Raw genomic sequence first — 16,784 nt, 5'->3', positions numbered from 1 at the left:
TGGAGGAGGAAGGGCCTGTGTCCCCGCCTGGAGTTCCAGTCCCACCACGTGGGTTGTCATGGCCCTGGGCCCCAGGCCTCGGGCCAACTCTGTGAACTTTAATCGTTGGCAACAAAGAAGACCAAAAAAAGAAAGAGCTTCGAGTTCAACTTCCCTGTGCGCACGTCCTCGTTTCTAGCCCACAGCCTCACCCAGTTGCAATGTGTGGTTAAACACAAGAGTGTTTCTGTTGCACAAGCAGCACAATTGAGTCATTGAAAGATTTCCTCATCTGTACTCATGGGCTGAGAACCGGCTCTCTGGAACTGCCATCTGGGTTGCCATCGGGTTCCAGTCTGCTGTGCCAACCAGTTGCGGTCTGCGCCTCAGTCCAGCTTGGGGTGGTGGCTGGGGGCTGTGCCTCACTCTAAGCTGCCATACTGGGTGTGCAGGTGCTGCTGCCTGTCTTTAGGCCACTGTGATGGCCATCTGGTGGCTGCTGCCTGTCTCTGGGCTGCTGTACTGGGAGCCTAGGGGTTGCTCCTTGTCTCTAGACCCTGGGCTGGCGCTTGGGGGCTGCTGCCTGTCTTGGGCTGCTGCCTGTCTTTAGGTTGCTGTGCTGGGACCTGGTGGCTGCTGCCTATCTCTGTGCTGCTGTATTGGAAACCTAGGGGTTGCTCCATGTCTCTAGACTCAGTGCTGGGTGCCTGGGGCCTATTGCCTAGCTCTAGGCTGCTGTGCAGGGAGGTTGGGGGCTATGCCTGGCTCCAGACTGTTCTGCTCGGTGGCCAGGGGCTGCCACCTGGCTCTAGGCTGGTGTGCTGCCTAAGGGCTTGGCCTGGGTCTAGGCTGTGTACTGAACATCTGGGGACTGCTGCCTGGCTCTAGGCCAGTGTGCTGACTGGGGGCTGCACCTGGCCTAGGCCAGTGGGTCAACCCGCGCTGCCTCTGGGGTAAGAGGAAACCTAGGTTGTCCCCTTAATGTCAGGCCCCCCTCCCTTGAAGGCAGGAAGGAAGGCACTTCCCTAGGGTCAGAAGAATGTCCCTGGAGTTAGCGAGGCATGGGAGTGAAGGGATAAGACCCCTAGTGATGATGTCATATCTGCCACACCCACCCACGGGAGCTCTGCCCTTTCCTCCCAGTGTTGGCATGGCCTTCAGAGAGGAGGGAGTCCGACTCTGCACCTCTGGTAGCCCTGACCTGTCTGGACCCAGAGTGCACCTGCAGACATTCATAGGTGATTCTGCCAGGAAGCTGGTGGTGTTGTAGCTACCACAGCTGCCTGTGGCAGTCAGCACCCATAGGGGTGGCAGTGGCAGGAACAGTGGCAGCCATGTGGAGGTGGCAGCAGCAGCAGTAGCTTCAGTGGTTGTGGAGTCCTTTAGTCTACAATCCTCTAGACTGTAAGCTAATTGTGGGCAGGAAACATAACTATCAACTCAGTTGTATTAAATGCTCCCAAGTGCTTAGTACAGTGCTCTGTACACAGTAAGTGCTCAACAAATACCACTGATTGATAGATTGGAAGCTACTAGCTAGCCCTTTGCCCTCTGGCAGTACATGGCACATATGGGGGCATCGCTCAGTGAGACCCCTCAGTGCCAGGGCTTTGGGAAAAACAGCCAATGTCACCACCACCCATCCGGCTACTGGGAAGCCCTTTCTTGAGATCTGGACGAGGGAGACGGGGGTGACTGATGAGCCAATACTCACCTACAAACGGGAACTGCTTGGGGAATATTTTGAAGAGGCCAGTGCTCTGCATCGTGAACAGGATAGAGAAATACATTGCAATGCTGCCCCAGATGAACAGGTGATTGATGACCGTCCAGTAGCTTGTATCCAAGACTATCTGTCAGACACAGTGAGAGTGGCCATCAGGCCTCCGAGGAAGGGAGAGAGGGAGGGAGGGAGGAACTGAGGGCACCCCTTTCTATTTGACAAATGGGGAGGGCCAGGGTGGCTGTCATTGAGTCTGGCCATTTTGGGGTGGGGCCCATGTTCTCCCTCGCTGCTGGGGCACATACAGGCCTCCCCGGAGTGTCCAAGTACAATCAGCAGCCTTACCCTCAAAGCCAGTTGAGGGAGTTTGAGGTAGGAAAGCAGCAAGGGTCCTGAGTGAATCCTGGCTCAGGAACTCCCAGACATGCCTTGACAATTCAGCATTATCTTGGTTTAAGTGCCAGCTCTCCTGTCTTCAAAACCCCAAGGTCTGCCGTGTTCACCTTTGCAGGAATTTCCACAGCAGCATAGATAAAAATGAAATTTTCCAGCCCTGCTGTGAATCCAGTGGATGAAGCACAGTTTGGGGAACCAGAAGACATAGGTTCTACTCTTGGTTCTGCCCAGTGCTGGCTAACATGGGCAAAACCTGCCTGGGACCCCTGCCATGCTTCCCCCACACCCCCCGACTCTCTCACTGCCCTCTGGATCCTGGGTGAACACAGTGGGACAGGAGGTGAGAGTGTGCTTGGTGCTGGGCCAACCACCAGCACCCTTGTCAGTTTCCCCATGTGGGGTCTCTGTCCTGTTGTCCCAGACCAAGGAACGTCAGCCATGTCGATGGGACACACCACCCTCAGGACCACAAGGGTCAGGACTGTTCAGTCTTGGAAAAAAGAGAGGCTGAGAGGGGGCAGGATTCAAGGTTGCCAAACTATGAAGGGCAAATGTGGGCGTAATTGATTGACTGACTGATTACTCCTGAGTCTCCCCTGGTTGGTCCTCAGAAGGCCCGCTTTTTCCTGTGCTTTGCTTTTGTCTTTTGTCATTTCTCAGAACTTAATTGATTGATCAATAGACTGATCAGGGTGGAGCGTCCCTTCTGATCCTTTCACTTCTCAAGCTTTGGGAATTCTGGCAGTGGGAGCCAATTGGGTGTGGGGGAGTGGGGGTGGGAAGGTCCCCGACTTTCGGGATTGGTTTCTGAATGGAACAGCAGCAGCCATGCTGAATAGAAGCAGTATGACCTAGTGTATAAAGCAGGGGCCTGGGGGCCAGAAGGACCTGGGTTCTAAACCTAGCGCTGCCACTTGTCTGCTGTGTGACCTTGGGCAAGTTACTTCTTTTCTCTGTGTCTCAGTTACCTCATCTGTAAAATGGGGATTAAGGCTGTGAGCCCCATAGGAGACAAGGGACTGTATCTGGCCTGATTAACTTGTATCTATTCCAGTGCTTAATACAGTACCTGGCATGTAGTAAGAACTTAACTAATACCATTTAAAAAAATGTAGAGTCAAGGGGTGGTTCCTGGGGGTCAGTGGACTTCAGGGGAAATTAAGACGAACCTTGCTTCTCAGAGAAAGCCCAAAGAATTACTTAGAATTTACTTAGAGAGTTTTACCACAGCCAACAATCTTCTTCCTCCTCCCTCCTCTCTCCTCCCTCCTCCCTTCTTCCTCCTCCCTCCATCCTCATGCCCCTTCTACAGTGACGGGTCATTTTAGTTCTAATTTCCCCTAGCTCTCACTGACTCCAACTAAGTCGACTGCTGAATTTCAACCATTGGGATTTTCTTCTCTCTGTGACAACCCATCTAGGACTGGTGTGGTCTGACGATGTGGAGGAGAGGGGATGGAAGGAGGAGGGAGGGTCAGGGGAGAGGAAGGAGGGAGAAGAGAGAGGTGGAGGGAGAAGGAGGGGCAGGAGCAAAGGAACAGGCAGGGACAAGGAGATTTTGTTTGCTTCATCATTCTCACCTGCATGTTCACGACAATGACTAGCGAAGTGGCCACTGTGACAGCGAATGACTGGTAATCTGTGATATGCCTTCCGTCACTGCCCACAGTATCGCAGAAGGTGCAATATGGGATGAAGAAGAGAGCGAGGGAGGTGTAGACTCCATGGGCCATGCAAATGAAAAATTTGCGCTTGTTGAAAAGTAGATTCAGTTGTCCAGGCTCGTAGAGTTTGGGGTAGTCTACACTGCTCTGCTCACTCACATCCTTTCAGCAGTCAGGGAGAGAAAGGAGGGACAGAATGAGAAAGAGCTAAAAGGCTGACTCTTGGCCCCGGTCTGAGGAATAGGATGTCTGGGAAGCAGCATGGCCTAGTGGAAGGAGCCTGGGTCTGGGAGTCAGGGGACCTGGGTTCTAATTCTGACTCCATCACTTGTCTGCTGGGGGACTCTGGGCAAGTCACTTCACTTTTCTGGGCCTCAGTTAGCTCATCTGTAAAATGGTGATTTAAACTGTGAGCCCCATGTGGGACAGGGATTGGGTCTAACCTGATTATTTTGTATCCATCCCAATACTTAGAACAGTGCTTCACACATAGTAAGCACTTAACAAGTCCAAAATTTATTTTTATTCTAATAGCAAGAAGATGTAGCCGTGTCCTGTCGGCCCCTGCCCTCTCCCCTATCGGGGACCAGCCTTCTCTAGACAGTCTCACTCAGGAGTCCAGGACTCTCTTGGGCTTCACTGGGAGGAGCCCAGGAACGTTCGCTGAGGAGGAGCTCAGGACCAGTAGGGTGACTGAAAGTCATCCTCAGCCCCTGGATGGACCGAGCAGGTGGTTATCACTCAATTTGACCTTCTGACACTGGTACTGGAAGGACCTTCCGCTTCCCACGGTGCATTGCACTCATCCTTTCCCTGGCCGGACTTGGGCTGTTCTGATCTCTGGTGGCAGGACTGGGCCCATTACAGAGGCCCCTGGGGACAGCAGGCAGGACTCCAAAGTTTAACAATGGAGCTCCTTTCAGGCCCAGTGAGTGAGCCCATCTCCCAGGGCACAGTGGCCAAATGGGAGCCCACTTGCTGCCCTGACTCTGAGGTGTTGCAGAAGGGCCCTGGAACTGATTTTCAGGGAAGAGATCTCACTCACCCTGTGGAGATTGGCATTTTGGAACACCTGCATCCAGACCCAGAGAAGCCGCAGCAGCTGGACTGAATGCAGACACGGGGAGACTCTGTTCTCCGGACAAACACACAAATCCATTTCCTAACAGGGCACCCTTTACCCTGGAAAAGCTGCTGTCTGGCTCTTTCCCCTGCTGCCCAGGCTGACTACCATCAGAGGCTATTAAGAGGGGAGAACGTACCTGATCAAACAGTCCCATGGCTAATACTGGTAGTGACGTATAGACGATATTGTAAAGAGTGATGAACCACTGGTCATAAACGGTCTGAAAATAAGAACAGAAAGACCATTAACTCTGAGTAATCTCTGAGTCGGGCCTACCACCCATCCACCCTAGGAGTCTGTATTTCTAAAGCCATTAGGTCACTGGAAGGAACCATGTGCTGGCGGTCCTCCTGGGCACCCTCCTTCTTGGTTAGGGATGGGCTGTCCAACACCCCTGACTCTCCTCCAGTGACCCAGCATGGACTATCCAACACCCCTGACTCTGTCTCCCTCCAACTCTAGCTGTCTCCCAGTGAGCCCACATGGACCATCCAACACCCCGACTCTCCCGTCTCCACCCACTGACCCAACATGGACCATTCCGCACCCCTGTCTCTCCTTGGGTTTACCCAGGGATCAATCCAAAACCCTCTTCACCCTGCTGATATTTTTTGCTGCAGAGGGAGCAAATTCCACATGCTCAACCCCTCTGAGGGAAGAAGTATCTCCTGCTGTTGGATCCTAAGCTGGTATCTTCCAGCTCTAGTAGGGGCCCCTCACCCTGGTGGGGGAGGTGGGATTTGGGGAACAGCAATTCCATATTCTCCTTACCCTCCTCATTCCTGGCTCTGAAAAATCTAACCCTGACCCCTCCCAGCCTGCATCTTTTTAGCCTGATGAGCCCTAACCCTTCCCATTTATGCATTTTCAGTCTATCAACAAAATATAATCTGTCACTAAAGTATATAATCTGTACAGTCGTGCTTTGTGCTCATATAAGACATCACTGTCAGTGAGGTTCATCCATGGATGCTTGTGGGGCTAAAAGGCTGATGTGGGAGTAAGGGCCTGGCTTCACTGTGCATACACACACTCACATGAACCTGCTTTTGTCATACTGTTGTGCTGTGGTGTTGCCCATTGGCAGCACCCAGCACAGTTTCTGCTCTAGCCTCCCAGGCCCTTGGCCCTTTGGAAGCCTCTGCTTGGATAGAATTGCTCTTTTGTGGATTTCAGGTACCTTAAGAGGATGTCAGCCCTGAGGATAGAGAGTATTCTGATTGTCCCACTTTCTTGTTTTTTTCTGTTAAGGGTGGGGATAGGGTACAGGGATGAGGCCCAGGATTCCCAGTGAGCCTCAGTGACTTCCTTATCTCTTCGACAATGCATGCCCCTCGTTATAAAGACCTAGGAGCTCCTCATCCTTCTCCTCAGTTAAGAATGATGGTGATAAATAGAAAGGATGGATCCCCATCAGGCAGCAGCCAAGTGCCTCACAACCAGGAGCCCTGCAGCCAATCCCAGTGATGGAGCCGGTGCTGTGATGACAGGGAAGCCATTTGAGAGACAGCAGTGCAGAATGATGTGAATCGGGAGTGCCCGGATTAGCCGCCAGTTGCTTCATAACTGAGGAGAATGAATGATGCGGGTGGGCCAGCAAACATGACTTATCTAGCCCCAGTGTTGTCCTTTCAGGTCTGGCTTGCAGACTGAGGTGAGAAACAGGCTGGAGAAATGGTCGGAGGAGTTGGTGGTTGGTCGGTACTGGGCCGAGAGGATGTCTTCATGACACTGGCCTCTTGAGCAGCTTGGAGTGACTGGGGCGTTCCGTGTGTTGCCAATCCAGAGTCCGTGCCAGACCATTCTGTCCCCTACCATAGTTATTGTTATTACTGGCCCTTTAGGCCACAGTTGGTTTTCAGATCATTAAAATCACCGAATCATCACGGCCCCAAGATAAGTCTAAGAAGATTGTCACATTCCAAAATATTCACTAGGACTTTTTTATGGTGTTTAACATAATTGAAACTTTCCCCTAACAAAGATAACCTTTTCCATATCCTGTCAGAATTAGAAAAATGCTCCAGCTCGCATTTCCTTGGTAGTTGATGAGTCACTCCAGGATGCCTGTCGTAATGAGTCTGACCCTATGTTCTCCCTGGGGAGTCCACCGGCGTCCTAGGGTGGCTCATCCCCTGAAACTTGTCTGTGGGACGATTCTGCCACTGTGGATGTCAGCACGATGTTTTGGAGAGACTTGGCTGTTTGCATTTCCTTAGAAGCCTGCAGAGCTGGGCAGACAGACTCCTTGATGGCTGCCTTCAGACCCCTGGATCAAGTAGGGGCAGAGAACCTCAGCCCTGGGGTTGAGGCTGCATTGCTTTTTCACTTGTTTGAAGACAGCCAGGCTCAGGACCGCCTCTCAGAGGAGAAGGAGAAAGTGGTGAAGAAGCCCAGTGCTTGGCCTGACCTGCCAGCAGTTTTTATTTCAAAATCACCTGCTGGGTGACCTCAGGCAAGTCACCCACCCTCTCTGGGCCTCTGTGAATAGAGACTAGTGATCCCTGCCTCTCTCTGCCTCCTAGAGATGTTGGGGGATAAAATGAGATTTAAGTGAGGTGTGCAAAGAACAACGTGCTATGAGATGTAAATGATGATGATGATGATGACAAATGCACTGGCAGCAGAAATCACCAAGAATGATGACAATATCAATGATGATGACTTTTGACAACGATGATGATTTTGATCATTGTTGCTGAGAACAATCCCCCCAGAAGCCGGGAGTGGCATTTCTGTCACTTGAACTCCAACACATCTCGGCTCGCATATTCAGACTTCCTCTTACTTCCCTCCCCCATTCACTGTGTCATCCTGGGAGTGGGGATGAGAGATTGGGGCACAAGGTGTTTCCAGAGCTCAGGGAACCTTGACAAAGTCAACATGCCCCACTCTGGGGCCCCAGCCCCTTCCCCTGGCATACCTATCACCTCCTCTGGCATGCCTAGCACCCCCACCCCCCACCCCGGCCTGGCCTGGCTAAGCAGAGAGAGAGGTCTGCAGAGGTGGCAGGGCAGAGGTGGGTGCATCTTAGCAAAGTCAGAGAAAAACCAGTACATTACCTGGGCAGAGAATCCACAGAAAAAGCCAAACCAGAAATGCACAAGTGTGAAAGCAAAGTTCTTGTAGAAGAAAAGGCACAAGAACTTGCACATCCGGAAATAGGACCACCGCCCGTGGACTAGCAGGAGTCTCTGCAGGTGTTGGAACTGGGCAAATGAGTAGTCGCTGGCCAGGACGGCCTGCATTCCTTCCTGGCCACTAATGCCAACTCCAATGTGGGCAGCTAGGAAAAAGAAATGGGATAACACAGAACCAACAAAATGGTGCAGTGAGTGAAGGTTTTCTGAAGCTCAGAGGCAACCAGGCAGGGAGGTCGATTAAACCTCTTCTGCAGACCTTGGACCTAAGACCTTCAGCCACACTGTTTCTGGGGCAGCCCACAGCCCATCTAGCCCAGGACTCTATCTTCATCTGGGGCCCAAGATGTCTGAGGGAGCCATGCATTCTGGTTTCCCTCCTGCACATCCACCTTCATGGTCAGAAAGGGACCACCCAACACCCCTGATTCTCTCACTCTTTCTCCTCTTCATCCCTGACTCTCCCCTCATTGACCCTCCCTCGACTCACTTTTGATCATGCTGATATCGTTGGCTCCATCGCCGATGGCCAGGGTCACGGCACTCCTATGCTTCTTGACCAGCTCCACCACCTGGGCTTTCTGGAGGGGGGTCACACGGCAGCACACCACGGTCTTGCACACGCAGGCAACCTCGAGGAATTCTTGCTGCAGGTCAGGCCCCAAGGCATGAGCCTGCAGCAGTGGGAGACACGTTTCAGAAATGGTGGGAGTCACACCCACCATATCTGCCACCAGGCCCTATCCCCTGGGCTCTCCATGCCCCGACTCTCCTCGGCCGACAGCGGCTAGGGAGAGACCATCCCTGGTTGGCCCAGACAGCTCTAAGCTGATGCCCTGTGACTGAGCCCACAGTACCCCTCAGGTGGGAGCTTGGCTGCCCAGCATCACAGGCTCCCTGGAACACCAAGTGGGGCTGGGAAGGGCCCTGAGGGTCAAATCACCTGGCATCCTAGGGAACCCGGGCCAAGTCAGTGTGGTCCTGCTTTGAGGACTCAGTGAGTGTGGGAGTGGAGTGATGGTCTCCAGGGAGGTTCTTTCTGGAACCTTCCAGCAGTCCTGCAGGGACATGGATGTAGGGCAGCCTAGCCAAGGATGGGCAACATGAGTCCCACTGCCGAGCTCTGCTCCCCAACCAGCTCTGCTCACCAAACACCATGTTCTGCTCCCCATTACCAAACTCTCTTCCCTACTCCCAGAATCCACCTCCTCCGCCCCCACCACTGGACTCTCCTTTCTTGGCACTGGACTCTGTTCCCTGCACTGGGCTTTCCTCCCTACCATAGGCATGTTCCCCAGACTAGCTCACTGTCCAAGGGCACACAGCTCGACAAGGTGGCCAAAAACCGAGGCTTGATGTTCTGGGAGACTGCAGGCCTCGTATGGGGCCAATGTGCCATTAAGCCTCAAACCACCCTGGAGGTCTTTAGGGCAACTCTAATAAAGGTCCAACGTTTTAGAGCCCATCCCACAGCCATATCTCCACCCACCACCTCTGGCCGGACTGGGATTCCCCTGACTCTATCCCGCAGGAGACAAGGGGGCTTGGCCATCATTTGGGAAGGGGGACTGAACCCAAGTCCAGAGAGAGCACTAAATGGGGGCCCTGGACCAGTTGGCTTTCAAAGCACAAAAGTCAGTTGGCCACTTCTGTCCCTGAGTCCCAAATCCTGGGGGAGAAGAGAAGTGTTCACCCCATCATGTGCCCACCACCAGCAGAGCATAATAATAATAATAATAATAATGGCATTTATTAAGCACTTACTATGTGCAAAGCACTGTTCTAAGTGCTGCCCAGAGCGGTAAGAGCATGGCCCAGCATTGAGCAGCTCCCCACTACCCCGACCCTTCTTCCTGGTTCCTCTGATCCCTGCACGCTGCCCATCTTCAGTGGTCTCTGACCACACTATGGGACTGAGCCAAAGTCAGCGAGCAGGAGCCCAGCTGTCAGTTTCTAGTGACCTGGGGCAGTTGATGGAGGAGCATCGGCTGGTGGGTGGTGCTGCTCGGATGGCCCCTTCTTGGTTTGGTCCATAGCTGGGCTCATAAGTTTCCATGGTATGGAAGGTAATGGGCCGTTAAATCAGGATAGCGGCCAGAGGAGGCTCCGAAGGCTAAGAGCAAACAGGCGGCCCCTCATGGCAGAAAGAGCAACAGTCTTGCTTCCAACTCCCTCTATCCTCCAAGAAGACAAATGGCTTTCTCAAACCCAAAGATGAAAAGCTATTTAAAGCAGCATGCAGCTGGGAGGTCAGCTCATCCAGGCTCTAAAGGCTCCTTCTCCAGAAGGGCTGGGAGAGCACTCACCCCCTCACAAATGAGCTCCAGGAAGTTTTGCCCTCTCAGTGCTTGGAGCTGGACTGCAGTCAAAGGACAATGCAAGTTTTTTCTGTTAGGACAAGAACCAGATTTCCTAATCAAAGCAAATTGTTTTGACATGATTATGGCCTGCTGCTATTTAGGAATAAGAACTCTGGAGGTATCTAAAGGGTAATACTTTAGAGCAGTAATTATTTTAAGGTTGGGCTGCAAGCCTCAGATAACAACTCTTCGCGAGAAAACTGTGAGTGTGGCATCCCTCGAGTGTCAGGTCGGCCCACCCCCCCACCCCCACACAAACTCTGGAAGAACCCGCCATGGGCTCCCCCTTGCCTCAGCAGCAAGCATGGGGTGTGGGGTTTTGGCCTGCTCCAGGGGCCGCGTTCTCTTACTGGGGTCATTCAAACCAACGGGATGACCCAAGAAGAGGGTTCTTGACTGACAGTAGCACATTCTCCCCTACCTGGATTCTACCAACAACCTCTGTAATCCCAAGCCTCCCAGAATTGCCCTTGCTTCAGGAGGCCTTCCCATCTCCAATCAGTGCCTTCCTCCCAATCTCCACCTCAGCTCCTTAACACCTTGCCAACTGATATCCCACTTTTCTACATATCCATTCCACCTCAATGCTTCTTCCTCCTATCTATAAATTACTGTTTGTAACTCACTTTGTTAGGCTGTTAGCTCCCTGAGGGAGGGGCAGCATCATGGCTTTGACAGGTAGTGAACTCTCCCATGTGCTCAGTGCAGTGCTCCACACAGCGGAGGCAGCAGGTTTGGATGATTTGGTGTGAATTGTGTGTCTGTACCCATGGCAGCCCTATGCCCCTCTCCCATCATCCCTTCTTGATTTAGATCGGGCTTGTTGTGACACCCTCCAGAGGGAGCCATCATTGAGCTGCAGAGGAAAGGGAAAGGCTAGAACCTCACCAAACTGTTCCCACTGATGATTAAAGCGTAGTCTCCTGTGATGGTTTCCTCCACGAGAGAGTTCAGGGCCAGCTCCTGGAATTTTTCCCCACTTGCAAGCCCAACTGGCAGGCTTTGACTGGGTCCAAATAAAGTCTCTCTGGCTTTCCTTAAGAGAAAGAAAACCACAGTGAAGTACTTCGAGCTCCCCAGGAACTTTCCTAAGCCCTGCCCTGGGGTGGAGTCATTGCTGTATTTAGTACAATGCTCTGCACACAGTAAGTGCTTAATAAATACGATTGAATGAATGAATGAAAGAATGCTGCACTCTTTGATTTCAGGAAGCAAGCTGGGGCATTCTGTGACTGGAAGACGATGTGGTGCAAATTTCTAAATTCCAGGTGATGGAGGTACCAATGCAATAAAAAAGGAATCATCCCAAATGGCTGAAATGTCTTAAAACTGAGATTTCCCCTCACGATCTCAGTTTCAGTTGGCAGGGTGTTTGTGGGGTGGTGGGCTGGGGGAGTGGCAGTAGGAAAGAAAGGAAGGAAGGAAGGAAGGAAGGAAGGAAGGAAGGAAGGTAGGAAGGAAGGAAGGAAGGAAGGGAGGGAGGGAGGGAGGGAGGGAAAGGGGAAGGGGAAGGGGAAGGGGAAGGGAAAGGGAAAGAGAAAGGGAAAGAAAGGAAAGAAAAGAATCCTGAGGATACCAGCCCCAAACCCAATCTGGCAGGGATGGTGAGAGACTCCAGAGAAAGGAGAGACTCAAGAAACCTTGTCCTGGAGCAGCTGCTTAAAGAAAGGATGCCCTGAGCCCCAGAAGAGGGAAATGGGATTCTGGGCCAAGATGGCAGGGCACTGGACATTGTATCTTTAAAATCTGATCATTAAAAACAAATGGTGGAATATGCTTATTCGACCCAGTTATGGCAAACCCACAAGGAACAGTTTGGGGGGCAGTTTTAACCATTCCATCCCATCCCAGACAACAGCACTGGCTCCAGGAGGCTTGAAATTTGTTGGATACCGAAATTCTCTCTGAACCAGCTGGAAAACCACTCAGAATTTCCCGTTCTGAACAGTTCCGAAGAAGGATTCAGCGTAGCCATTCCCGCAATGCTGGTAGAGCCCTGGGTGCCTGGGCCTGGAAGGGCCTTTGATCAACATCAATGATGATTGGAAAGGAGATCTCCCAGGCATTTGCTGGCTCAACATCCTCCCTCTTGTGATACTGTGGGAAAAACACCCCCAACCCTACCCACCAGTGTCTGCACCCTGAGCCAGAGCCCCAGGGCCACCTTGAACAGTGCCACTGTGCCTGGTGGGTCAGAGAGCAAGGGAGTGGTGGAATTCGAGGAATCAGGAAGACCTCTCCACCTTGCCCAGATTATTTCTCCGGGAAAGTTTCCTGCCTCTGCTTTCAGCCACTGCAACTCAGGACAGGGGCCACTGGGCCCTGCGCCTTTGACAGGTGAGTTTCGCCTCCCCTGAGTGTGGGTACAAGATACTGAAAAGAAGCTGCTCCCTGGACCCGAACTGCTCCCCAAGCCCATGGGTAGCACTCCCAGCTGTCAGGGCCAGCAAGGGCTTGGTCCTGGCCACCTCCAATAGCAAACATCTCCCCGAGAGTTTTCTGGGGAGCAGAGTTTGGCCAGCGGGGCAATCCTTGGCTCTGCCTAGATTCTCCTGCAGAAGCTCATGGGAGAAAGACTGGGGCCAAGGCCAGGAAGCAAAACAGCATCCCTCCTCTCCCGACATCATGCACATGTGCACAACTACCTTTTCCCTGCTGGGTCTCCTAGTCCAGCCTTGGCCTCGGCCTCACTGCCCTATCTCTGCAGCTTCTCAGGGTCAGATAGAGTGAGAGGGCAATGAGTGGGCAGGGTGCCCTGCTGTGGATGGCAGGGGGAGGGGAAGAGGGCTGCTAGAGGATACAGTGATGATACAGGAACATGTCAGATCTGATGCTCTCAGCACTCCATCTACCCCTCTCCATTGGTTCCCATCAACTCCATCGTGACCCCAATATGAAAAGTCCTGAAACGCAAGGTTCTTCAAGAGCACGCAGGCGGTTCCATGAAAGATTGAAAATCCACAGATCTGCAGATGACAAACAGCCAAACATGCACTCTTTAGAGGCTGAGAGCAGGAAGGGTTTGGAGCGGCACCATGCGAGAGTGACAGAAAATGCTCAAACAGTGTTTTGAGGGTCAAAGCCACCAAATCCATTGCAAACAGCTGAGACAGAGAACATGCAGTTTGGACCCAAGGACCTGACCCCAGCTCTGGGACTCAGACCCACCCAGAGGCCCCAGCATAGAGGAGTTCTGAGCATTACCACATTGCTCACCTGGATCGGGGAGAGACACTCAGGAGAGACACTGGCCACCTTCCTGCCTTCCTCAAAGCAGCTGAGGGCTGGCTTCGACTCCAGGCTTAGGGGAAAGGCCCGCCGGAGGGAAGTCGTTCAAGTGACAGAACCCCCAGGCCAGGGGAGAGTCTGTGGCCCTGGGTGGGTCGGTCCAGAGCACGGAGGGTGGCTGAATCAGCACCTGTGACTGAGCCTAACCGGGCAGGGTCTCATTCAATCGGTCAATTGCATTTATTGAGTGCTTACTGTGTGCAGAGCACTGTACTAAGTGCTTGGTCTCACCTGAGCTCTTGCTGGACAGCACCAGCCGAGACGCCAGACACGATGAAAACCTCATTCATGTTGTCACTTAGCAGTTTGCAGGAGTACCCAATGTTCATGGCAGTTTCTAGAGAGATGAAGCTCAGGTCATCAGCAGCTCTGCCAGCCTCCGGGTAGGGGAGGGTGGCCTCTCCCTACCGCTCTGCAGCCCATCTCCTGGCTGGGCCTGGCCCAGTCTGGCAGCGGGCCATTCTCCCCACCACACTGACTCGTTCAACTCAGACGGACCTTGGGCAAATCCTTCACCTCGGTGGTTTTCAGCTTCCTCGTCAAGATGAAACTGGGGGCTCCAAGCCCATAAACAGAGAGAAGTGGGGTTCTGAACTGGTGAGTAGGGGTGGGGTGAGAGGGACTCTGAGTCGGTGAATGGGGCCCCAGAAGTGCTATCACCTCAATGATCTCATATCCTCACAACAGCCCTAGGGGGCAGCGAGAGTCTCAGGTTATTATCCCCATTTTGTCAAGGAGAAAGCTGAAACCCAGAGATGTTAGGTGATTTGGCTGAGGTCAAACAGCAGGCCAGGGGCAGAGCTGAGCCCAGGACCCAGATCTCCTGGCTCATAGCTGTGCTGTTTCCCCTAATACAGCTGCTGGCCCCGGGGATTGAACATGAGGATTAACAAATGGAGCAGCTGGTGAGGTCCCAAACAAGCCTCCTGCCTCCCCACTCCTCCAATGCCCTGGGCCCTGTTCACCCAACCCTTGTCCATGGCAGCAACAGTCACCTGCGACCTACCCAGTCTCACCTCTGCTGGCATCTGGCCCTGCCCCTGCTGCTGGATTCTTGTTCCCTTTTGCCCACAAAACTTGGCTCATCTGCTCTGGTAAGTCCATGTTTTCAATGATCAAGGTACCTTGCTTGTCGCCCGTGAGGACCCAGATCTTGATGTTGGCGAGTGTTAGGCTGGCGACAGTCTCGATGACTCCCTCCTGTAATTTGTCTTCTATGGCTGTGGCCCCAAGCAGCTGCCCAGAAGAGGGGGTACCTCAGTGCACAGAATGCCAACCTAGCTGCAAGCACACGTGCTGGCAGCAAAATGGGTCAGGTGGACCTCCTAGGACGGCCCAAGGTGGGCAGATGGGACTGGATGCCCAGCAGCGGGCAGACACTTAGGTGGGGGCATGGCAGTAAGGTGTCGAGAACAAGAGGGTTACTTTGGGCAAGGAGTCTTGGGACGAACTAAGCTCGGACTTGTTTGGGGTGGGATGTTGTCTTTGGGGAATCCCAGCCCTGCAGTTTTCCGGCCACCCTGTCCCCAAACTAGCCAAGGGACAGACATCCACTTTTCCCCCAACCAGGCCCCAGCTACAGGACAGATGCCTGCCCTTCCTGGTCCGACCCCGCTAGGCCCCAGCCACCCTGACTTGGCTGCCCCACAGGCACCTACCATGAGGTCCCTCTCGATCTGTTCATAGGCAGCAGCGACGAGCTGGTCCCTGCAGGCAGGGGCACCCCGGGCCTCGGCCAGCATCTGCAGCCATGCCACCAACTGTTCCTCCTCCAGGTCTCGGTAGGCTAGGGCCAGCGTCCGAAGCCCGTCCCCCGCAAACTCCTGTAGGTCAGATGCACAGCTTCCTGCTGCTCTCCTGAGACCCTCCCAAAGCTCAGACTGGGGACTGGCCTGCCCCCGGGGGGAGGGGGAAGAGTTGAAGGAGTGGGATGGGAGGGTGTATTAAAGGTGAGAAGGGAAGGAAGGGTTGGGGGGAGAAGGGAGGGGCAGAAGAAAGGAGGGTTGGGGGGAGAAGGGAGGGGCAGAGGGCTGGGGAGGGTACAATGGAGGTGGGAGAAAGCAGCTACACAACTTCCTGATTGGTTCTCCTCTGCTCCATAGGCCAATTGAGGCCCAGCCCACCTAGGCCTGCCCCTCCCCGGCTGCAGCCTGGCCCAGCCCAGCCCAGCCCAACCCAGCCAGCCTTCACCAGCCTACCCACTGGCCCAGAAGCATCTGCACTGGCACCAAGAGTTTCAGATTCCCCACCAGCAGCACACAGGTCAGGGCAATTTGGGGAGATGTGCCGGGGGACTGGAAGAGCTCTGACCTGTGAGCGGGCAGGGGAGAGAGCCAGGAAGGGAGGGAAAGGAGAGACCTTAGCGATGGGAGGGCTGGGATGCTCTGCACACGGGAAGCACTCAATAAATATCAATGAGTGGTTTATCAATAATAAAAACTGTGTCTTTTGTTAAGTGCTTACTGCATGTCAAGCACTGTACTAAGCGCCAGGGTAGATCCTTCTAGACAGTAAGCTTGTTGTGGGCAGGGAATGTGTCAGTTTAGTGTTATATTGTAAACTAATAATAATGATGGTATTTGTTAAGCACTTACTATGTGCCAAGCACTATTCTGAGTACTGGGGTAGATACACGGTAATCAGGTTGTCCAACGTGGGGCTCACAGTCTTAATCCCCATCTTACAGATGAGCTAACTGAGGAACACAGAAGTTAAGTGACTGGCCCAAAGTCACACAGCTGACAAGTGGAGGAGCCGGAATTAGATCCGTCAAGTGCTTCGTACAGTGCTCTGCATACGGTAAGTGTTCAGTAAATGCAATTGAATGAATGAATCCTGGGTAATCAGGTTGGACACCGTCCCTTTCTCCTGACGGGGCTCCCCGTCTAAGGGGTGGGAGAACTGGGATTCCTCAAGTCCCCATTTTCCAAAAGAGGAAACTAGTGAGGCCAAAACCTGTGGGGCCAGGCCTTGCTCAGCAACTCTCATCGGCTCCTCTCCAGCCATAGGCCTCACCGGTCTCCAGCTTCTGCCTTCCGACCTGGCGGATCTGCTGCCCACCTCCGCCACCCCCCACCACCCCTTGCCTCGTTTTCCTGTAGCTCACGA

The 16,784-nt window shown here is 53.3% G+C and overlaps 1 protein-coding gene across 1 annotated transcript in view; it reads right to left on the bottom strand.

Moving 5' to 3' along the window:
- Nucleotides 1-16,784, bottom strand: part of ATP8B4 (ATPase phospholipid transporting 8B4 (putative)) — a 78,276-nt gene that overhangs the window by 4,147 nt on the left and 57,345 nt on the right. Inside the window, exons 17-25 of the mRNA XM_038750365.1 lie at nucleotides 15,335-15,499; nucleotides 14,801-14,912; nucleotides 13,908-14,013; nucleotides 11,277-11,424; nucleotides 8,519-8,702; nucleotides 7,951-8,174; nucleotides 5,025-5,108; nucleotides 3,679-3,924; nucleotides 1,694-1,832 (exon numbers count right to left, since the gene is read on the bottom strand). Coding sequence (XP_038606293.1) covers nucleotides 1,694-1,832; nucleotides 3,679-3,924; nucleotides 5,025-5,108; nucleotides 7,951-8,174; nucleotides 8,519-8,702; nucleotides 11,277-11,424; nucleotides 13,908-14,013; nucleotides 14,801-14,912; nucleotides 15,335-15,499 — 1,408 coding nt within the window. The remainder of the gene's footprint in view (nucleotides 1-1,693; nucleotides 1,833-3,678; nucleotides 3,925-5,024; nucleotides 5,109-7,950; nucleotides 8,175-8,518; nucleotides 8,703-11,276; nucleotides 11,425-13,907; nucleotides 14,014-14,800; nucleotides 14,913-15,334; nucleotides 15,500-16,784) is intronic.

The sequence above is a fragment of the Tachyglossus aculeatus genome, chromosome 8, assembly GCF_015852505.1.
Source record: "Tachyglossus aculeatus isolate mTacAcu1 chromosome 8, mTacAcu1.pri, whole genome shotgun sequence".
Taxonomy (NCBI): Eukaryota; Metazoa; Chordata; class Mammalia; order Monotremata; family Tachyglossidae; genus Tachyglossus; species Tachyglossus aculeatus.
This window is presented reverse-complemented; position numbering and strand designations above follow the sequence as displayed.